Source organism: Acomys russatus, chromosome 9 (assembly GCF_903995435.1).
Source record: "Acomys russatus chromosome 9, mAcoRus1.1, whole genome shotgun sequence".
Classification (NCBI taxonomy): Eukaryota; Metazoa; Chordata; class Mammalia; order Rodentia; family Muridae; genus Acomys; species Acomys russatus.
The window spans coordinates 43,217,967-43,241,406 of NC_067145.1; the positions used below are offsets into that span (position 1 = coordinate 43,217,967).

Consider the following 23,440-nt stretch of genomic DNA (forward strand, 5'->3'; position numbering starts at 1 on the left):
CTCTTACCCTGACGCTACTTGTTTGCAAACACAAATATTAAGTGAAACCCTTAAAATGGCAGGGGAGACACACAGCAGCGCAGTGGGCACAGAGGTCTACATCCTATAACCTGAACATTTTGTTAAGGGGGTGAAAAACGGACGAAAAAGAAAAGAAGATAAAAACTGAACTTCTAATTGGGGGCAGGGGGATACCTGTGGTGGAGGCAAAGAGAGATCTTTTACCTCCTGGTTACAAGGAGAGCCATGCCAGACACCTGACATCCACCCCAAGACAAGCCAATCCTTTATGTCCTCACAGCAGGAGGAGAGGGCAGCCTGTGTTTCCTGCCTTCACTGCTCCTCACACTGCCTGACCAGTGCAGAGAGGCTGAGAAGAGCCACCTCTCAGGGTTCACATCCCAACCATTGTGCCTTCTGAGACTGAGATGCTGTCTGAGAGGTGAGAATAGGGTGAACCCCCCTTTAGTTCACCCCTTCATAGTCCTTTGTCTGGGAGCACTGGCAAGTCCTACCAACGTGAAGGCTAAAGTTGATAATCCTAGACAATTCAGAACGTGTCTGGCCCCAGAAACAGCCTGGTCTGCGGCTGATTCCTCAGCAGATGAGTAACACTTGTGTCCAAGTCAGGGATACTATCGTTGTGCTGAAACACCATGACCAAAGCAGCTTGCGGGGTGGGGGAGGGAAGGGGGGTGAGGATTTATTTGGCTCACAATTCCACATCACTGTTCATCACTGAAGGAAGTCAGGACAGGAACTCAAGCAGGACAGGAACCTCGAGGCAGGAACTGATGCCAGAGGCCAGGAAGGGCTGCTGCTTACTGGCTTGCTCCCCATAGCTTGCTCAGCCTGCTTTCTTTTAGAACCTAGGACCACCAGCCCAGGGATGGCACCACCCACAGTGGGCTGGACCCTCCATCAATCACTAAAAAAATGCCCTACAGGCTTGCCTACGGCCTGATTTTATGGAGGGACTTTTTCAATTAAGACCCCCTCCTCTCCAGTGACTCTAACTTGTGTCAAGTCGACATAAAACTAGCCAGTACCACTTGATACTCACGTTGGTTTGGATCTTAAATGTTCTCACAAAGGCCTATATGTAAAGGGCTTGTTTACCAGCCTGCAGCATCCCTAGGGCGTGATGGTACCCTGGGACAGTGGGAGCCAAATGGAAGGAAGATCCCTGGAGACCCGTGGCCCTTCCTTTTCCTATCTGTGTCCCAACAACAGACATGGGGGAATGCGGGCATCCTTCCTGCCATGAGGTGAGCGATCTTGCTCCTCCATAATTCCTGCCTTCCCACAGGTCCCAAAGCAAAGCAACAGAGCCTGCCAATCGTGGACCAAAGCCTTTAAAACAGCGAATCAAAATAAACTCTTCCTCCTTAAGCACCAATCACCTCAGGTGCCTGTCAGTGATGGAAAGTTAACACATATTAGGCCAGCAGAGGGAGTCTTCCAGGGTCAGCATTTGGACAGAGTAAGACTGTCAAACACCAAGACTGATGATGTTTGTGTCCAAGGGCAAATGCTAAGAAGCACAAAAGCATGCACATACAGTAAGAAAGGGGCACGTGCAACTGCCTGTTGGCGCTCACCCAGGGATCTTTCCTTTGTTTGGTTGGTTGACCTCACCACGGGAAGGCTCGCTCTTGTCCGACTTCCTCTAGCAAAAGGGCTTGGCACATCCCCCTCAGACATGGCTTCCAAAGAGTCACCCGATGTCTCTGATAAATGCTCAACAGGATCCCCCAAATTGGGAGGTTGAGGACTGTGGGACAGCTTCGGGCTTTTTGTCTGCAAAAGAGATTTAAAAGAAAGCACTATTACTTAAGGAAAGCATTAATTATTGTTGTCGTTTATTAATTTATTACTGCCATGATATTTCCAATGCCAGTTGTGGCCAGGAAGAAAGCCACCAGAAGAACTGCTTTGGGAGTCAGTGGAAATTCCTGGGGGGAAAAAAGTCTCCATGATGAATTGGGGGTCACTGGACAGCTCCCCTATAAATGCCATAGGATGGGGACGAGCCTGCTCTATAGAAAAGAACAAGGGAGAATAGTTACCTTGCCAAACAGATTCTCACAGTTAAAGCCTAACAGGTAGGACTGTACACATTTATAGGTGCCCAGTGTGGGCATTAGGCTCACACCAGGGTAAACTGGACACAACTAGTTCTTCACAGTCTTCTATATGGAACTGAGGACAGGGGCTGGAGAGCTGGCTCAAGGCTTAACATCCACTGGCTGCTCTTCCAGAGGACCCAGATTCAATTTCCAGGACCCACACAGCAGCACCCAAGCACCTGTAACTCCAGTTGCAGTGGATGCCCTCTTCTGTTCTCTATAGGTACCAGGCATATAAAAATGTGCATGCACACACATACATGCTGGTGCACACTCATACACATAAGTTCAATTAATCTTTCCCAAGCATGGTGGCTTAGTATTAGCACTCAGAAGGCAGAGGCAGGTAGATCTCTGAGTTCAAGACCAGCCTGGTCTACAGAATACATTCAAGGATGGCCAGGGCAACGCAGAGAAACTGGGCAAACATAACAAACAAGCAAATCAAAAACAATGAACAAAACAAACAAAGTATGTTTATAATTCATTAAGCTACATAGTGAACAAGATGGTAACATCAATCTTGCCAGATTGCTTCTGTTCTGAGGTGGGGGACACTTAGTTGTCTAGTTTTCTTATCTCCCTCCCTAATCTGCAGACAGGTGTTCACCTGACCCTCACACTGCCTAATTTAATTTCCCTCTGAATTACCTGTTTAGACTGCTATGCTAGGGAGTAAGTATGTCAAATGTCCATTGTCAATTAATCTATAATACTCCCGGGATATAAATGATGAGGGTGCGTACTGTCCAGAAATCAAAAGGATTGATTGGCAATGGGAGATGTCAAACAGCTCTGGAGTTAATTGGAGAAGTGTATGGAGAACAATAAATAACCTAGGAGAATTATGATAAAAGTATAGCCAGGTGGTGGCACAGACCTTTAATCCCAGCACTTGAGAGGCAGAGGCAAGGGGGCCTCTGTGAATTTGAGGCCAGGACGCTCTATGAAGGGAGATTCGGGACATCCAGGGCTATACAGAGAAACCACCTCCACCCCTGAAAGTATAAGTATGAATTGTGTGGTATATTAATTCACCTTTCAACAAATATCATTGAACTGCAACCATGCTCTAGGCACCAACTGGCTTGGGACTAAGACTAGAACGATGCAACAAACTGACATGACTTTTTCCCTCACGGTGCTTATAATCCATAAGGAGACATACATTAGAGAGAAGGAAGGAGGCTAGGTATGGCGGTACATGCCTTTTATCCTAGCACTTAGGAGGCAGAGACAGGTGAATCTCAGAATTTAAGGCAAGCCTGGTCTACAGAACAAGTTCCTGGACAATCAGGGGTACACAGAGAGGTCCTGTCCTGAATAAACTGAGATGGGGGTGAGGGGTGGAATAGGAGGAAGCATACCATCCAAGATTGGTGGCAGAAGTTGGAGGCATGTGGATCTAGAGTCAGAGATGTGTGAATTCTGATACCCAGGAAGAAAGAAGATGGAAGAGAGGGTCCAAGCCAGAGTATAAGGGATTAAAGAGAGAGAAGCCTTCTGGTTCTATGGACCAGCATGTGCAAAATCCACAGGACAGAAAGAAGTTGTGGGGTTGAACACCTATGGGAAGAAGGGGGAAGCAGAAGGAATCACAGGGAAGAGAAATCTCATCTGACTGAAAGGGGGGCAGGATAACGATGCTTTTCTACATCATTGTGTCTGCTGGAGAGAAGATGGCGATGACAATACAGGCTGTAGGGAAAGGAGAGGAGCTAAGGGACGTGGGGGGGGCGTGTAAAAAAATGGACAAATGGTCTCAAACTTCCCATCTTCCCTGGGCCAATGCTGAGCTGCACTGGATGCACCTTCTGGGAGGCTAACTGATCAGAACGGACAGGCAGGTGCCTTTGCTGTAAGATGCTTAAGGGGCTGGTGTGGTGGTGGGTGGGGTACAGGCTGTCCCCCAGGAGCCAGGCTTGTTGGCTTGTTCCATTCCTTGATTTCCTTTGCGCTGCACGTGAACACCAGTCCATCAGGCACTTGACTCAAGAGCACTGAGGACTGGGAGTGAGAGCTGTATGGTCATCAGGAACTCTGCTGTCTAGTGATCTGCACTTGTTTCATACTCTTCTGGGGAATATCTGGATTATTTTTTCTTAAGTCAAGAGACACTAAAAATTATTTTGCCTTTCCTGCTTTAATGATTTAGCTACTGACCCTTGAATGATGCCATAACAGTATGTGATACTACCAGGGGACTCTTATAAAGATGTCACTGTCTCCTATTGTATTACCAGGACAGCCTCGCTGCCCCTCACAGGACCTTCCCACAGAGAGAAATACAAAGTCAGTGCTGTCCAGTCCCCCACCCCCACCCTGTGATCCCCGGGGATATGCCTTCCATAGCTGTCCAAATAGTCAAATGAAACTCAGCCATTATAAGCCAATGAGATTATGGACCAAGATTCTAGCCAGAAACAATGTCATCAACAGGCACATCGCCCCTTTAGGTTTGTTTTCATATGCAAGTTTCCAAGGCAGATTATTTCCTAATTTACTTTTTATGAAGTTGGCGCCTGTTATGGTGAAGTGATACTTTACATGACTGTTTTTCTTTCAGTTTGGGACCAAACCAAGCATATTATCCGACCAAGGAAATAGCACGAAACCTCACTCGCCTACCTCACCAAGACTTGCAGAAACGGCTATGGCCACTAATGACAGAGCCACTAAGCAGAATCTCCGGCTCCATGGGTTCTAACCAGAGAGGCGAGGAGGTGAAGGGAAGAGATTCATGTAACCCAGCAAAAGAGCAATACCCCTTTACGTGATACAGCTGCATTTGTCACCTCTGTTGTAGCCCTCCCAGCAGCCTGTGGCTGACACAATGCATGTGTGAGTGGCTATTTTCACTGCAAAAGGCAATAGTCCTTGAAGAAAATGAAACATCAAATCTCTTATTTCCTTTTCAGGGTCATCACAGTAGTAAGTAAATATAAAAATAGAGAGGAAAAGGTTGATATTTTTTAACTTCCTATATATAAAATATTTAGCTCTGAATGTAGACTTCTCTTGATTTTTATGCCATTCAGTTTCTTGTTGAAAACTATTCCTACAAATTAGCAATCTCCTCAAATGCTGCGCCCTCCCCTCAGACACCAGCTCACTGCTGAGGCTCACAAGGAAGACAATGGAAACCGTTGGCACTGGTATTAGATGCCCCATGATCTGATATATTGAAAACAATTTGGGGAATGAAGAGATGGCTCAGTGGTTAAGAGCAATGACTAGTGATCCAGAGGACTGGGGTTCAATTCCCAGCACCCTCATGGCAGATCACAACTGTGTGTAACGACAGCATCTGACACCCTCACACAGACATACATACAGGCAAAACACCAATGCACATAAAGTTAAAAAAAAAAAAAGTAAATAATTATGTAAAGACAAGCAACAAGCAATGCTACTTACCCTGCACCCAGTACATGAGGTAAATCTTAGGGGTTGGGGGTAGGGTTTGCCTAGGATGCACAAAGCTACAGGTTCAGTCCCCAACATTGCATGAACTGGGCCTGGTGACATCACTCAGGACTTGGGAGGTATGGTAGGAGGCTCGGTCACCTTCAGCTAGCAAACTGAAGAGCGAGGGCAGCCCTGGCCTGTCGCTAACAGAAACAACAAAAGGGAATCGTGTTGTGTCTCGGTAGCGCGTAAACAGGAAGAGCCGCGTAGGCATGCCACGGTAAGGGCAGAGGAGAAGAATCACAGGACTAAGAGATGGAGCCCCTGAGGACAGATCAGTGGCTGGATGCTTGCCAAGCACACCCAAGCCTCTGGGAATTATCCTCCACACTGCAATATTTAAAAATTAAAATTACAAGTGGGTGGGGAGAGTAGAGCTTAAGTGTTGGGAGAAACTGGGTTGCTGTGATCGCTTGTCCCTAATTGGACCCATCAGTAGCTCCCTAATCAAATTATTTGACCAGGAAAGTGACGCAGAAAGAGTGCAGAGAAAAGGGACAACACACACCTGTGGTGGATCACAGAGGAGAGGCACCTGCCCATCACCCCACCAAGCAGTTCTGGGGCCTTCTGCGGCCAATCACAGGTGGGGGCGGGGCTTACAACTAGCTCTGCCCTTAGTTCTGGTTTTGCTCTGGGACAAAACCAGAAGCCATCATCTGAGCCCAGGGAGGTAGGGGCGGGAGGATCCTGTGGCTTGCTGGCCAATTAGCTGGCAAGCTTCAGCTTCAGTGAGAGACGTTTATCAACAAAAAGCAAGGTCGATAACAACTGAAGAACACACCTGATGTTGACCTCTGGCCTCTACATGTACACCAACACATGTAGCCTCACAAACACGTATGTGTAGACACACACAGTGGGGTATTGTAATGTCCCCTAAGAGGAAGGCATACCGTGTACAGGATCTCAAATTTTGGCCTCATTTTGTCTAAGGTGAAGACTTTTCTGGGCCCTGTGTAATCCAGTGTGCTCTGAGAGCTAGATGGTAGGAACCCTTTCTGGGCCACTTGAGCAACCATCAAGAGTCCCCAACACTGGACTTCCCTTGCTGTTCTCTGGTGACCCAGGACACTGATCTCCCTGTACCTTCTACTATAACTTTTTAGAATCTGCAAGTGTCTCAATTCTGCAAACACTATGGAGAACAGGGTGGTCTGTGTTGTCAAGTCACCCAGCCCACTTACCCTTTCTAAAGCTCTGCCCACCTCCCTCTTTTAGTTTTCTCAAGATAAGGTTTCTCTCTGTGTAGCCTTGGCTGCCCTGGACTTGATTTGTACACCAGGCTGGCCGTGAACTCACAGAGATCCACCTGTCCACCCCAGTGCTGGCATTAAAGGTGTACGCCACCATGCCCGGCCTAAAATTTTCTCTTTCTTTAAGAGCATTTTGTCTCACTGAGCAGTGATAGTATGAGGGGATCCATATGGCTCTCTCCTATTTGTTCATCTCCAACTCTCTCCATCTAAATAAACTTCCAGGCATCTTCTCTTCCTGATGACAGGGGAAGGAGGAGGGGAGGGACCTAACATCTGGGGTTCCTGTTGCTCTGGACTGGATGGCTCATACATGGTAATCTCGTGTAACCATCATGGCAGCTTCCTAACAGAGCCACAGTAGCAGTACTGTGGAAACAGTGCCTCAGCCATGTACACTGACTGAACTGCTAGCAAGTATGTACCAAACCCAGTACGTAGGTTACAGACCTGCGTCCCATTGTTGAGTTACTTAACTGGCACTCACACATGCTGACTCTAGGTCACCTTCTGCCAGCAACTGATCAACATATAGCCTTCTTTGGGTCACAGTTGGCTTATGTGTTCCTATCTAAAATTCCTTTTTGGCCAAAGGGGAAGGTCTTAACTCTAAGGTACATACATTGCACAAAGAAAGGGTAATGTCACCCAGGGGGAAGAAAAGCTGAGACATCCTGTACACTACCAACTCTACAGTAGGTGCTTTGTACAAGCATGCTGCTAGAGCTCCTTTCCTGCACCAACTCAGTAGAATGCTGTGCCTGCCTTTCACCACCATGGACACACACTCCTCAAAACATCCACCACCAGCTGCATTAGGGTATCAGATTTGTACTTATTTTCTCTGGGGTGGGGGTGTTACATTTGAACACTACAGCCAAAGACGAAAGGAAATCAAAGATATAATCATCAATGATTGTTTTTTCATTCTTGTTTTCAGACCCCCTTTTAAACTCCAAACTGAAATGCCGAGGTCCAGAAAAACAAACAAACCTGAAACGGAGCTTTATATAATAATATGCTAGTTGTCAGGAACAGTGGGCTGCCTGGCTGGCCAAAGTATTCAGATCGCAGTCTGTTTTGAAAAGAAAAACCAACATTGCCTTAATGAACTTTTCCTTCGTCCTAATGAATGCCCCATTTGCCACAGACAGCTCAGAAACATGATGCACATGTACGCAGAATGGCTCACGCCTGGTCCTTGTTAACTGCTGCCTTCGCCACATCATGGCACCTTGTGTTTGAGAAACTTTCAACTCCCCCCTTAGTCAAAATTCTCACTTGAGCTGAAGAGAGCCGTCTACCTGCTAGGAACAAAATAAGTGTCACTGTGTAATGGATCAAACACGGACTAGTCAGTTTTCCTCTCCGACCTTTGCCCCTGCAACACTTCATCTTTGAAGAAAACCTCATTACTAGGGATGGTCTGAGTAAGGCTCTGCATTACAGAGTCCTTTCCATGGTCCAGGGTGTGGTCAGATGCCTCCCATTCGCGTCCTTTCCTTCTCATTAAATGTCTTCGAGTTTGTGACTAGAGACGGGCAGGACGACAAGGAGCTCTGTAAAGCACACCAGATGTCCCCTGAGCCCCTGTCACTCTGACCTGAGTTCCGGGACCCACAGCCAGGTGCCCTCTGGGAGCAGCCAACCCATGGCTTCTTGCTGTTTCCTATAGTTTCTGTGACTCTTAGTTAGAAAGGAAAAAAAAAAAAAAAAAAAAAAAAAAAAAAAAAAAAAATCAAAACCTGGACCATTTGGGTTCCTCAGTTCCACCCTTGTGTCGACGACCAAGGGAGGGAACGCGCTGAGCATGTCTGCAGATGGGAGAACTGCAATGTAAGTGGAAGAAAGAAGTGCGGTTCTAGATAGACATGTAGAAGGTTATAACTGTCAGAAGGTCTCAGCTCTAACATCCCGGAGACATGGTGGTGGAGGCTAATAAACCAGCTTTTGTGTCTTTAGAGAAGATGAGGATAAGCATTCAAGAGCCCTGCTGTCACTCAAGAACAAGGCCCAAACCCACTCAAGATGGTGTGCTGGTGTCTCTCCAGGTGTCTCATGTTGGACTCACGACAGGTTGCCAGCAATGCAGAACTTCCAAGGTGGGGATTTAAGTTCAAGCCCTCGTTTCAATGCCAACTTCCAACTTCATGGACGTTCCTCAATTATTTTACTTTGAGCCCTGAAAAATCAGTATTTCCGCTCTCTTGTTTGGACAAAGGTTAACAGTTTTTCTCTAGGATTTATCTTGGTAAATTTTTCCTTGATCAGCTCTGCCCCGGGCCTTGTTTCTTCAGGGCTAGTATATCATATTTTACTCCATCTTCCACCAAGAATGCCCAGACATTATTCATGTTTTTTCACCTGGGAAAAGATCCATGTTTGGTCTGGAGCGAAATCCGACAATTCAGCAGTGTAGTATAGCTGCATCTCGCCTTTCACAATCTCTCTCCCCGTGTGCACTACTTCATTGTTGGATCAGAGGGGTGTGAAGGCTGCTGTGCCAACTGCTCACTGCCCATAGTCAGCCTGTCCTAAGTTACCACAGATGCCTGTGCAACAAGCTGCCTATGGTCATGAGCAAAGGTGGAGACTTCTGCTCTGACTATGTAAGTCCCTTTCTAAAGATGCCAGCAGGCAGATAACAAGGACAGAGGTATGTCCTTGTCCCTTAAACAGAATGTCCAGCCTTTTGACATTATAATATGACATTGTCATCTCCAAATGTGCTGAGTCACCTGCATGCTGCAGCAAGGCTAACGTGCCCATAAAGAATACCAGGCTACAAACAGGATCTCCACAGAGCATCCTTGGCACGTGGGTTTCATCTGTTTTGTTTTGTTTTGTTTTTGTTTTTCGAGACAGGGTTTCTCTGTGTAACGTCCCTGGCTGACCTGGACTTGCTCTGTAGACCAGCCTGGCCTCGAGCTCATAGATCTACCTTCCTCTGCCTCCGGAGGGCTGGGGATTAAAGGCATGTGCCACCACTGCCCGGCACGGCTTTCATCTTTTAAAAGGTAAATATCTGAAAATGAATCTGGAGGATGTGTAAATTACTAATGGGTGGGAAGAAGAGATTGAATGACTTTTTAAAATCAAGGAGAGGAGGACAGTCAGGAGCTATTGATAATGATACTGCTGTGTTCTCTAAGTTGGGGAGACCTGGCTTCCATTTGTAAAGAAGACTCCTGATTGGAAGACCAGTGTATGGTACGCTCGGGTGCTCAGTCTTTGGAAGCTTTACAAAGATGTCCCATGTGCTCGGCTTTAACACACTAACTGGGCTCTTAACCAAGGGCCCAACACTTCCCATGCACATCCTGGGAATGGTTCCCAATAGGTGGAAGCCAAAACAAAATCAGTTTGATTTAGAAAGTTTAAAAAAATGCAGGGCTCGAAAGATGGCTTAGTGGGTGAGAGGCATTTGGCCACCAAATATGATGACATGAATTCAATTCTCAGATCCAGAGAGCAGGCTCCTGCAAGGTGCCCTTTGACCTCCATACCCATATCAACCCATGTGCTGAAAACACACACATACACATACACACACACGAGATATCATTTTTTTAAAGTTTTTGTTGTTGTTTAAAACAAACAAACAAACATAGTTCTCGTTGTGGGGTTGTGGGTGCAAATGTGTACACATTCCATCCTTAACAGAATCAAGAGAGTCTAGGAACACTTTACGGGGCAAGTAGCAAACTCCACTGTGTATAGAGTCTGGAATACTGAACCTAATGATGGGGGTTATAGGGAGCTCTTCTAGTACAATGTAGACAGTGGGAGTCACGTGCCCACATAGTAACATTGGGTTCCTCAAGATGCTGGGATTGTGGGTAACATGCTCTCTCCATTTCTCCAAATCAGGGAGATTGCTTTCATAACTCAGAGGACTAATGAACAAGCAAGATAGTTGACAAGGAATGGAATGGAGAAAGGGAAGCCATTCGTGGACACTTAGGATCCAGGAGGACCAGGACGTGTCCACGGTGACCTGTTCATATCCACTGCCCTTTCTCCAGCTGGATTTCAAGCTGAGGGCTTGTCCTCAGCGGTGGCCCCTGAGGAGGGCACATGCAATGAGGGGAAATGCAGGAAGGGAAACACGGTCTCAGTTTCAAGCGACACAAGCTTGACAGGGACCAGAATGGCAATGGCTTCTCAACCCCAAACTAGATACAACCAGGAGAGAGGAGACAAAGTCTGTCAGGCCATGTTAGATATGCATGTGGCACTTCACCCTACAGCCAGACTTTAAGCTTCGTCTTTCTGCCTGATGTCGCTGCCTTAACTAAGCCCTTCAAGCTCAACTCTAGGTAAATTTGAAATTTTAGCAATTTTTAAAAAATAGTCTCTAGACTACAAAACCTTTTGCTGTATACAGCTGCTGTGAGTCTGTTTTTTCCTTGAAGTGGTTGAGAGCTCCCTTGGTTGCTGTCCAGGTGTACTTCAGGGCACACTGGACGTGACACAGACACCTCACCTGGGTAGGGTACAGAATCCGCTATCTCAACTCACTGGATTAGATGTCATTCTGCCAACTGCCCTGCTGGCGGCGCATGGGTGGCAAGATACAGACTCTTAGGCAGTTACTCCTAGGATAGACTTCTCATCTCTCCACCGATCCACCCTGAGGTGGGAGCTACCTAAAGTCCCCAAGGCCTGGCTTTCCTTGTCCCCACCAAGCATCTATGCATCACGTCAGGAAGTGAGGTCATTAGCAAGTTCCACATCTGGATCTCACCAACTCAGACCTCCATCCTTTCAGATGTTCATGGGCGAGGCCGCTATGCACTGCTTGCCTCTCTTCCTTTACTTCAGATACAAGGCACGTTAGGAAGGGAGCGGGTGGAGCAGATTTCCAACCAATAACAGGACCAGGACGGACACTTGTGACTGCGCTTCCTCTTTTGCTGAGGCTTCCCTAGATTGCTCCCTGCCTGTAAGCAATTACTGCTTGTCCCCCTCCCCACACCCCATCTGAAACAAGCAGTGTATGCGTAACAAACAAGCAGGGACACGAATGAGCCATGAGATTCCACAGTCCCCACTGGCTGCTGCTGGAACAGGGCGGCAGATGCCGCTGGAATCTGGAGGCAGGAATGCACTTGAAAAGCTTTGGGATAAAAGGTGCCTGCTAGAACTGCTCTGACTCCAGGGATAAAGGGAGAAGAACTTGCCTGCAGACTTTGAAATTCTAAATAGAATACAATCTGTGCTGAAGACTCATCTTAGGACCCTTCTAGCCAAAAGCCACTGTGAACCTGATCCTACCCCACCCCCTGTAGCCGAGCCTCTGATGCCTTTGGGAGGAGGTGAGGACCTAAGGCCCAGGGTGAAATCCTTAAGGATGGATGAATTGTATTATTTTAAACCAATCAGGCTCTTTTTTTCCCCCCTAGTACTAATGGCTCAAGTGCAAGGAAGGCACAGACAGTGTCCTGGAACTTTATCCCTGTCCTTGGATCTCCAGGATGTTGGAGGAGTTGAAGAGCACTAAGCCATTAGCACCTGTGGCCAGATCGTCTCCAAATACCTCAGGAAGAGTTTTTTGCTGTTACTTACAGGTTTCTTCTGCACACTCACCCACCCCCAAACCCATCTCCATACTCAGTCACCCGTGCCACCCCCACCACAACCGCGACAGCTATAGATAGGGGCAACCCTATATAGCTCCCAGGGTAATTAGAAGGATGTGCCAATGGCTTACTGTGCCCATGCCATCTTTGCAGTGGTCTAGCTGGACTGGAGAACAGTTACTTCCAATTTCAAAATAGAGAACTTCAAGTCACAGGGGATCTGAGGGCTTCACTGAGGGGGAGAAGCAAGGCCTTCCACTGTCCAGCCCTAACCCTCTTGCCACTCCAATAGGGAATCTCCAAAAAGCACTACTGTAGTTGTACCTCATCTATAGTGCAACAAAATAGAAAAGAAAAGGGGGTAAAAAAGAGTTCGAAGGAGGCCTCAGATATCCAGTTATTTGCTGATAAGGTAAAATGAAAAGACGGAGTAGAGGTGGGGGCAGCTGGAGAGATGGCTCAGAGGTTAAGAGCACTGGCTCTTAACCAAAAGTCCTGAGTTCAATTCCCAGCACCCACCTGATGCCCTCAGGAGACAGACAAATGGTGGATCTCTTTGGAGTTTGGGGGTAGCCTGGTCTACATAGTAAGCTTCAGGTTAGCCAGGGCTACAAAGAGAGACCCTATCTCAAACCAAACGAAGAAGAAACAAATAAACCAGGAAGAGGTAAGAACAGGAGAACAGAGGACTTCTTCCCTTTAAGCATAAGGGAGAAAGTTAGAAAAATGAACACTGTACAGAATTAGCAAGGCTCTGGGTTCCTGTCCCCACTACCCTCTTCCCCAAAAAAGTGTAGAACAGTATCCCAGACGCTGCACTGCTTATAACTGAGAGAGAGAGGGAGGGAGGGAGAGAGAGAGATGGGGGGGGGGGGAGAGACCCACACCACAGTGTCAAATCTATTGAAAGGGCAGTTGTTTGTTTGCAGGCACCCCTGGGTCCCTCCCTGCTGCAGGGTGTGGCTGGCATAACCAGCCCTCTACCCTGAACTTTCCAACCCAGGGCCAGAGGCCTTCCTTTCCCTATATAATCCAGACATTTTGGTGTCCCCCTCCCCACTCTGCTTTCTTCTCCCTTTCTGTATCTCTCCTCCTCTTTTTCCCCCCAACTCCCACCCCTGCCTGCTCTCTTCTGCATCGAGGCCAAGAGCTGCTTCCAACAAACCTGCATTTATATATTATAACTCCGTCTTGCAATTAGCTCATTCCCTTGTTCCATTCAGCAGTGTGTGGAGCAGCAGGGAAATGCTCACCACGGATGGATGGCCTCCTTCCCCTCTGGTTCTGTTCAGTGAACAGCACATGTGGGAGGAAGTGGGAAAAGAGGCCCCTGTTTGGCATGAATTATAAAATTCATTATGGAAATCTGAGACAGCTAGGAACTAATGGAGAGACATTCCGGGTAAACACCTGTGAGAACAGGGGAGCTGCGGGATATGACGATGGCGTTTTTTGGTGCGTGAAGCCCAAGTTTTAAGGTTTCTAAGGACAAGGTCTTAACTATGTAGCTCTAAGACCAGGCTGGCCTCAAACTCACAGAAATCCACCCGCCTCTGCATCTTGAGTGCTGGGATTAAAGGCCAGTGCCGTGAGGCCTGGCACTAAATTTAACTTTCAAATCTATCTATTGGAGCAGGAGCTTTCTAATTTGAGCTTGTCCTTCTGAACAGAAGATCAAAGGGGCCGTTTATCTAAAAAGAGGGAAGGTGAAGAGGTCAAAACGCTGTCCCTGGGGCTGACCAAGAGGGAGGGGCCACCTCTGTAGAGAAGCCGACCACTAGACAGCTAGGCGCTTCCTGAGACATTTGGGGGCATCACAGTAAAGGGCTGTGGCTCTGACGTGTGCATATTCAGGAGACAATGAGGAAATAAATAAATGTCTGGGGGACAAACCGGATGTGGGTGGCTATGTGCCACAGTTTTAGTTGGCACAGCTATCCAACACTGTGCCAAATGACTGGAGATGCGTCCCATCTCTTGGAGCCTGAACAATCTAAACTAACTCAGTATGAAGTACAGGACCTTGGGTTTAAAGGCAGACAAGTAATAATAAGTCAGTGATGGATCGCTGGGGCTAGACAGCCTGGAGGCAAACAGCAGCCTTGCCGTGAACTAGCAGTGCCCTCAGGAAGGGTATGGAACCCTTTGTGCCTCTTGTCTTCTCATTTGCAAAACGGGGACCCCAGGACACCTACCTCTTGGGAGGACAGCATTCAGAACAGCACAGAGGCTCAGTAAGTTCTAGAATAACGCACCTGATCCCATCATCGCTGTATGGAAATGTGGCTCAGACAAATGGTCTGGATCCATTACTGAGGTGCTGGAATCGGAATCAAGTCAGTCATGTGAATCCGGAAGTTTTAGGAGTGCAAGACTCTGGCATTACTTCCAAGAGGACTCTGGTGGTGAGGAGTCTCCCTAGGGAAGCCCGTCGTTCAGAGGACCGTGCAGAGACCCCCCCGCCCCCCGCAACACACCCTTCCGTATCACCGCCAAGCCAGTTTATGGAAAATACGGTAAGTACTTTGAGGCAAGCATGCAGTTAGTGCTCGTTCCAATAATGCCCACTCTCACCACCGCAAACAAGGCACATGGTTCTCACTGTTGCAAGCAGTTGGTCTTGGTAGTTTTGACTCAGTGCTTGGGGTGAATGGGGGAAACAACAGGCAATATTGTTTAGTTGGTCATAGCGATCAGAACACCACAAGCTGTTGAATGAAAAAGGCACAAACGAGGGGCAGCTCAGTGCAGAGAATGGGAAGTCAGAATACTAACTCGCTGAGACGACTCGATTTTCATCAAGTACCTTTGCATGTCAAGTTCTGCCTGGAGAGATACCAGCATGCACTGCAAAGTCTGTCACCAGGAGAGAAAGAAAGAAAGAAAGAGACAGAGTGAAAACAGGAAGAGAAAAGGAGCAGACTGCCCAACGGGGGACCATCTAGAGCTTCGTAACAGTGATGTAGCAAAGTTACTCTTCCCAGGGGAAAGAAGAAACAGTGCCAAGCCCATCCATTTATTTTTCAAAACAATGCTGAGAACAAGCCCTTAACTGCCAGAGAATTCCTCAAATATCCTGACATAGGTGTGCTTGACTCCACCTTGCGTTACCAGAGAATATGTCACACTGACCCACTATCCCAAGGTAAGGAGGACTTGACAGAGCCTGCCCATCCAATGAAACACCTTGCTGAGTCAGAAAGCTGGAGGCTGACATGAAGATTTACACTGGCCCCTGGGCCCACAACCCCTGGGCTGTCTTTCTAACATAGTCTTGTGTGTAGCACCTCTGTCTGCACACGGCCACCCAGGATGCCACAGCCACTCGGAATGTGGGCAGGAATGGATGGTCAACATTTAATCCAAAGCAGGAGTGCTGATGCTTGAATCCAGTGGCCTTCGAGCAGCCTTCATTTTGCAATGCTTAGTGAGCCAGTGCTTAATTCGCTTAACTTTCTTTGGTGCTATTTTTAGATTCCTTCATATCTCCCTCTTTCTCTCTCTCTCTCTCTCTCTCTCTCTCTCTCTCTCTCTCTCTCTCTCTCTCTCTCTCTCTCCCTGCTTTTTGAGACAGGGTTTCTCTGTGTAGCCCTGGTTGTCCTGGACTTGCTCTGTAGACCAGGCTGACCTGGAACTCACAGTGATCCACCTGCCTCTGCTTCCCGACTGCTGGGATTAAAGGCATGCACCACCACACTGGGCTTCCTTCATTTCTTAAAAAATCCAGGTAGCAAAAAACAAAACAAAACAACAACAACAAAAACAAAAAAACAAACAAACAAAAAAAAATCCCAGGTAGAGGGATTAGACATAGCTCAGTAGTAAGAGCAAGTATTGCCCTTCCAGAAGACTGAGTTCAATCTCCAGCACCTATATGAGACAGATCATAACCACCCATGACTCCAGCAAGCTTCAGAGATCCAGTATCGTCTTCTGAACTTTGTGGGTACCTGCACTCACATGTGCATATATCCTCAAGTTGCATGCACATGCACACACACACACTTAACAAATCTTTAAAAATGATCTATGAAAGACAATGTTTTTTTTGTTTTGAAAATAAAAATTTGTATAATTCTATGGCAAGAATGATCACTTCTTGGTCAGCCAATGCAGCATTCTCTCATGTCTAGGGTTGGCCATAAATTCAGATAGATCCATACTGACATAAAAGGTCTCTGAAATAAACTGTAACCTGGTGTGGTAATAAACACCTAAAATGCCAGCATTTGGAGGACTGGTACAGGAGGATCAGGAGTTCATAATCAGGCTGTACTATCGAAAGACCTTGTCTCAAAAATTAAATTAAGGCCAGGTGTAGTGGCGCAAGCCTTTAATCCTAGCACTCAGGAGGCAGAGGCAGGTGGATCTCTGTGAGTGAGTTTGAGGCCACCCTGCTCTACAAAGCAAGTCCATGGCAGTGAAGGCTATGCAGAAAAACCCTATGTTGAGAAAAACCAAAACCAAACCAAACCAACCAAACAAACAAACAAACAAAAAAAAAAAAAAGAACGAAAGAAAAAGAAAAAGATTGAGTGTGATAAGTAAACACAGCCAGGAGGTGGTGGTACATGCCTTTAATCCCAGCACTTGGAAGACAGAGGCAGGTGGATCTCTGAGTTGGAGGCCAGCCTGGTCTACAGAGAGAGTTCCAGAGCAGCTAGGGATACACAGAGAAACCCTGTCTTGAAAAACCAAACCAAACAAACAAGCAAGCACTGAACACATACTATTGCAATAAGATTGCATGATATCTAAGAGCTATGTTACCATTGTGTGTGTGTGTATATGTGTGTGTGTGTGTGTGTGTGTAATGAATATCACACTCTACCATATGTGTACATTTATGTCTGAGAAACTCTGTCATTTAGGACCACACACACATCAGCTATAGGCTGTAAGAAGCAAAAGAGCCTGGGAATACAGACGGCTGTGCTTAAAAGCCAAGACAAGTCTCCAGACAATAACTGTGCTAAAATATTCTACCCAGAATGCTCTTAGGGGCTGCAATCAGTAAAAGAACTTTTTAGAACCTTCCAGAGTAACAAATAGTGACAACAACTGAAGAGCTATCTGCTAGCCTGACCTCATAAAAGCCCCCTTTCCGGTGAATATATTCTCCCCAGAACTAAGAGGGTCGCTGTAGGGTCCTCTCAATCTCTGCTGCAGAGTTTACAGGCTTTATCAAAGAGGAAAGAAATAGCTTGAAGCAGACCACAAATAACAAAGCCTTGGTGGTGCATGGTAAATAAACATGCAAGAAGGAAATTGGAGGATACATTTGAAGGGCTGCTGCGGTTAGGCAAGAGGCAAAAGGTACAGAAAAATCACAGTTTCTGTTACGAGGCTAAGGAGGGCAACAGCTGGTGGCAAGAGGAGACTTCCGCCCTGCAGAGTCAAACTGGAATGGAGGTGAGTGAATGAGACTCGGGGCCAAGGAGCTCCCAATTTTAAAGGGACCTACAACAGTGAAAGAAAAGGTAGGGGAAATTAAGTCCACAAAGCAGTTGTCAAGATAAGCATCACAGTGAGTCAAAAGGATGGTGGGGGTTGGGGGGTGGGGCTAGGGGTGGGGAGTGTGGGGTAGGAGGTTTGGGGGGGTGGCTCCACATTTTAGAGCCAACATCATGCTCTTGGTTCACCCCTAGCTTGGCTTTGCTGAATAGGCAGAGCCAAGGAAGCCAAGAAACAATTAAAGTCTCTCACCAGCAGAACAGGAGAAGAGCCAGGGGTGCTAGGGGGCAGGGAGCCCTTTCTAGAAGGTCCCTGGAGCCACAGGAGGAAGAACGTGGGGTTAGCAGCTGGGGATGGTGGAGCTCAAAACCATCTGTAATGGAATCTGACATCCTCTTCTGGCCTGTAGGTGTACATGCAGGCAGAGCACTGTACATAATAATAAATAAATAAATCTTTTTTTAAAAAGTGGATTTATTTATTTATTTAGTAGGGGGTAGGGAGCAAACGCTCGGCTGTCTGTATAGGTCAGAGGGTAACTCACTGGAGTCACTTTTCCACTTTTACCATGGGAGCCCTGGGATCAAATTCAAGTCATCAGGCTGGGTGGCAAGCGCCCTGACCCACTGAACCATCTTGTTGGCCCCCAAAGAAGCTACTTTTGATTAACCTTTTGATTATCAAAGACCCACTCATCACTTCAAGGGAATAACTGGAATGGTAAAAAGTGATGATGGCACAGAAATCAGCCAGGAGGATAGCATTTCCTTCAAACACGAACAGCTACCAGAATAAAATGGCAGCGATAATCGGTAGGTGTTTCCGTTGATTCCTGCGATCCTTTTCCAGAAAAGAATACCACACAGTGCTGCTCTTGGCATGGGCAATGGGTGCTGTGGAATTCTCTTTTGCTCTGCCCATTTCCGAGTTCTTGCTATCGATCCCAAATTGTGAACTGGGCAGAAGCAACACACAGGTGTCTAGGACTAGCAGTGAGAAATGGCAGAGGGCTAGAGTTCAGAAGGTTAACTTCTAAGATAAGTTCTGGACTTTTCTTCAGAAATTAAAGAGTTTCTGATGTGACTTTACCCAGAGTCAACTGTTTGATGACTTGGCAAGCTGTGGTCAAATAAAATACATTTATATAAAAAAAAAAAAAAAAAGCGTTACGACTCAGGGAAACATGTCTGTGATGAACCCTCCATGAAGACCGACTTTGCCCTTTGACCCAGTGGCCAGAGCTCCATCGAGGCTTCCTCACACAGCAAGAACGCAGAAGCAGACTTTCTGTTCTCTTCTCTTATGGCTCACACACTTGCTCTGGTATTTACAGTGGAAATTTTCACTATTACTGTCCACTTAGTTTAAATGTCAAAGCATGGGAAATGCTGTTTCCACCGACTTCCTGAAACTGTCTGCTTGCTTCTTAAGAGACACAAAAGCTACTTGATTTCCTCCCAACCTGAGTTGCCTCATCTGTGAACCAGGGAGAGCAAAGGACAGCGATGGTACTGAAAGGATTAGAGCAGCGGTTCTCACCTTCCTAATGCTGGGGCGCTTTAATGCCATTCCTCATGTTGTGGTGGCACCAACTATAAAAGAACTTTTGTTGCTACCTCCTAACTGTAATTTTGCTACTGTCATCAACTATAATGTAAACATCTGATATTTCCGATGGCCTTTGGTGACCCCTGTGAAAGGGGGTCTCGACCCACAGGTTAAGGACAACTGTCACAGACTAAATCAAATGGCAGGAACTGATGCCTTTAAATTTTTCACCGGCTGAGGCTGGAGATAAGAGTTCAAAAGCAAAGTGTGTTTACTGCTTTGCCAGAGGGTTTGCATTCATTTCCAACTCCCACATAAGGCAGCTTACAACCTCCTGTGACTTCAGTTCTGGAGGATCCGATACCCACACTGGCCTCCGTGGGCAAACACATACAAACGGTGTTCATACACACAATTACAGGAATAAAAAAAAAAAAAAAATCCTAAAAAAAAAAATGTAAGCTGGGCGATGGTGGCACACGCCTTTAATCCCAGCACTAGGGAGGCAGAGGCAGGAGGATCTCTGTGAGTTCCAGGTCAGCCTGGTCTACAAATCAAGTCCAGAACAGCCAAGGCTACAAAGAGAAACCCTGTCTCCAAAAACAAAAACAAAACAACAACAACAAAAGTATACTGCTGGTGGGCTGGAGAGGCGGTTCAGCAGGTGAGAGCACTGTCTGCTCTTCCAGCACTGGCAACCAACAACTCTTAACTCCAGTTCCAGGGGCTCTCACGTCCTCTTCTGGCCTCATCAGTCACTGTACACTTGTGGCGACAGATATATGCAGGTGAAATGCCCATGCACACACGATAAAAAGAGATGATTCTTTTAATCAAATTATGTTATTGAAATATGCTTTAGTAACAGATGATAACTATAAAAAAACTCTAAATTCAGCAAGTCAGTTTTTAGTGATTAACTCTAAGGACATAGCCACAATGCAAGAGAGCCTGCACAGTACCCTCCGTGCGTGTTGGTGTGTTCACGCTGGGGCCAATAAAAACAGACAAAGGTACTTGCATACAGCTGCGCACAGCAACAGACACCCATAGTCCCAGCACTCTCTGAGGCTGAGGCAGGGGGACCACAAGTGTGAGGAAGTTTAGTCTCATAGCAAAGCCATGTCTCTGAACAAAACAAGAGGTTCACACCTATAATTAAGCAGATGGAACCATGTCAGAAGAATGACACGTGCTTTTGGTTTTGAAGAAGAGCAGAAGGGTACAGGACACGCTAACGGGGGTATCCTGTGTGGGTCGTGGGGCTCTACCAATTCCTCTCTTTACTCTTTTCAGACCGCACAATTACTCTTGTAATTTTTTAAAAAAAAGACACTGATTTTAAATCTCATAGGACTGCCATCACATTATTGCACCTGCTTTTCTGACTTGTTTCTACCCCACTCTCCCCCTAAAAAAAATCATTAGCAAGAACACGAGTGAGGGGATAACATTGGGATGTAATGTGAATACATTATAATCTATAAATAATTTTTAAAAGTTGTCAGTAAATAAAAACGTAATACACAGCTAACCGTGGAGGAGAGTCTTTTCACTACTTCCTAGCTTGCTATCATTGAATATAGATTGTTACACCACAAGGGGGTGCCCTGAGGTTGGCAAGTTCAGCGGGATCCCAGAATGATGGAAGGGTGCAGCTGACACCCCAGACTTTGGAGGAAACCGGACACCCTTCCCAGTGGTGGCTCTGTGTCAGTCAACCTTCGTCCCTTCCAACAAACATGCTTCAGTCCCTTGCCCACACTCACTCTGGCTGCATGTGACCAATCTGGTGAGGACACTACAGTCAGCTGACTACTTGTAAAATCAACGCCAATGATAGAATGCAGAGAGGATTACTGCAGGTCTAATCCACTTAGCAGAGTTGCTGCTGGTGAGTCAGTTTTGTCACCGTGACACAAATCTAAAGAGAACAATGCAAGCAACCATTGGGAAATCACCTTAGAAACCATTCTACCCTTAAGACACACAGTTTGTCAATAGCGAGTCATCAAAGTCATTTCAGGTTCTTTGATGTTAAAAAATATATATACTCCATTGAGGAATCCAATTATATAATAGAATTACTTTAAGTGTTTATAACAGCAAAAGTGGAACAAAATCATTTCCCCAGCAATGTCAAAGTTGTTCCACTGTAAAGGGCAAGTGGGGGAGGGGGCAGCTTCTAACAAAATGGACGGTTCAGAGAGTATGTTTTTATAAACTGTAGTCTTAAGAATCTCTCTTTTCCTGAGAAATCCCAGGAAGGGCAGTGATCCTCCAGCGAACATGGGACAGTGGTTGAAACTATTGCTTTCAGAAAGAGACAGAACTAAGCTCTGGCTTTGGTTTCAACAGTGAGTTGTGTGCACATTACGTGGAGCATCTCCCGAGTGAGGTTTCTGTAGCAGAAGATGAGGCGATGTGGTTATTTATGTTACAGTGTGTTGTATGAAAGGAGATGACTTATGAAAACACCAGAGCACAGCACATGGCTCAGTAAGAGGGCAGGAATGATGCCTGCCTTAGCTTCCACTGTAAGGAGGAGCCGGGACCTCAGAGCTGGGAGTCCAAATAGGGAGCTCACCTGCTGCTTGGCGGGTTCCTCTGGATTGCAAGAGGAGGCTCCTGGAAGTCAGGGGGTCAACAAGAGGTCACACTCTGGCAAAGGGAAGACGGTATTAGGATCAACCAGTACACTGACTGACCATCATAGGAGGTCCTTCCACGCACCCCATTAGCAGTGCAGGAGCAGAAGGGAGCAGAGGTGGACATGTTCCCGTCCAGTGTGTTAGACAGTGTCTGGGAGGAGTCTGCAAAGGTCACTTCTGCAAAGGGGACAGATATTCCTAGAACTAGCCCCTAAGAAATACCTCACACAGCTATAGCCTATGGCCACTGGTTGGCCAGCTCAAACATGGTCTGCCATACAAATAAATTGGGGCTTGGGCATGGGCTGTCAGTGGAGGGTCCATTATAATTCAAAACTTGGTCTTAAGGGTAGTACCACGAGGCTGTGGTGCCTATTGGGAGATCAGTGGGCCGTTAGGGAGATACCTTCAGTGGGGAGTTCTCTGGAAGGGAGTTCTCATGGGACACCTAGGGGTTCTCTCATGGCAGTTGCTGTGAAAGCCTGTGTTTGGCTCCACCCAGTCTGTCTATGTCCAAATGTAAACTATGACCACTTGTATCAATGCATGCTCCCACCATCTGCTGTGGGACCTACCCCAGCACTCAGCTAATAAAGGTACCATTCCCCTTGACCCTCCAACCCAAGCTAAATCAACCTTTTCTCTTTACAACGTAGCCTGTCTTGGTATCTCATTATAGCAACAGAAATGACCAGTAATACAATAAGTGTCATGCACATGCTTGCTTCCCCCCCCCCCCTTCTTCCTCAAATGCCCATGCTCTACACTGTGAACATCACAAAGGCTTCCTTTTTACTTAGGAATGAAGGAATGAATGAATGAATGAATGAATGAATGAATGCAAAACTGGAAGAAGAAATGGGCCTCTAGACTTCTGGTTTCTGTGGCCTGCTTGATTTGGAGGCCTACTTCTTGATAATTAGCTACCTAAGAGGGTCTTAGAACTTCAGATGTGTGACCTAGGGACTCTACTACAAGTTCCAGAGGCCTGTACCCAGCCCAACACTCACACACATCTCACCATCAACACTCTGTGAGTGTTCTGCCCTATCCCTGGCTCCCTGTCTGTTACTGTCTTGGCTGCTCTTGGGCCTTCTCAAAAGGAGGGAAATACCCGCATGATGAAATTTCTACTTGGCAGGGCTTCTCTTCAATTTTCACCAAAACCTTCTTCCCAGAGAACAGGGAGCATAAATAAAAATACTCAGAACCCCTGAAGGGGGCAGGACCGGGAAGAGCTTCCAAACCCCTTTCATTATTTCAAAGGCTTCGGAATGCATTCCAGCTTTGTTTGAATAGCTGCTATTTCTCAGGAAGTAGGCACTGCAGCAGGGATGAAAAGGGCTCACACT

At 46.7% G+C, this 23,440-nt stretch overlaps 1 protein-coding gene across 11 annotated transcripts in view; it reads right to left on the bottom strand.

Annotated features, from left to right (window-relative positions):
- The window catches only part of Kiaa1217 (KIAA1217 ortholog), a 302,809-nt gene that overhangs the window by 147,003 nt on the left and 132,366 nt on the right, over window positions 1-23,440 (bottom strand). For 7 of the 11 annotated variants that reach the window (XM_051151247.1, XM_051151246.1, XM_051151248.1 and 4 more), the window contains one exon: window positions 1,602-1,800. In XM_051151247.1, the coding sequence (XP_051007204.1) occupies window positions 1,602-1,800 (199 nt within the window). Of the gene's footprint in view, window positions 1-1,601; window positions 1,801-15,210; window positions 15,292-23,440 lie in introns of those variants that run through there. The other 4 variants (XM_051151250.1, XM_051151253.1, XM_051151257.1 and 1 more) reach the window with 2 other exon arrangements.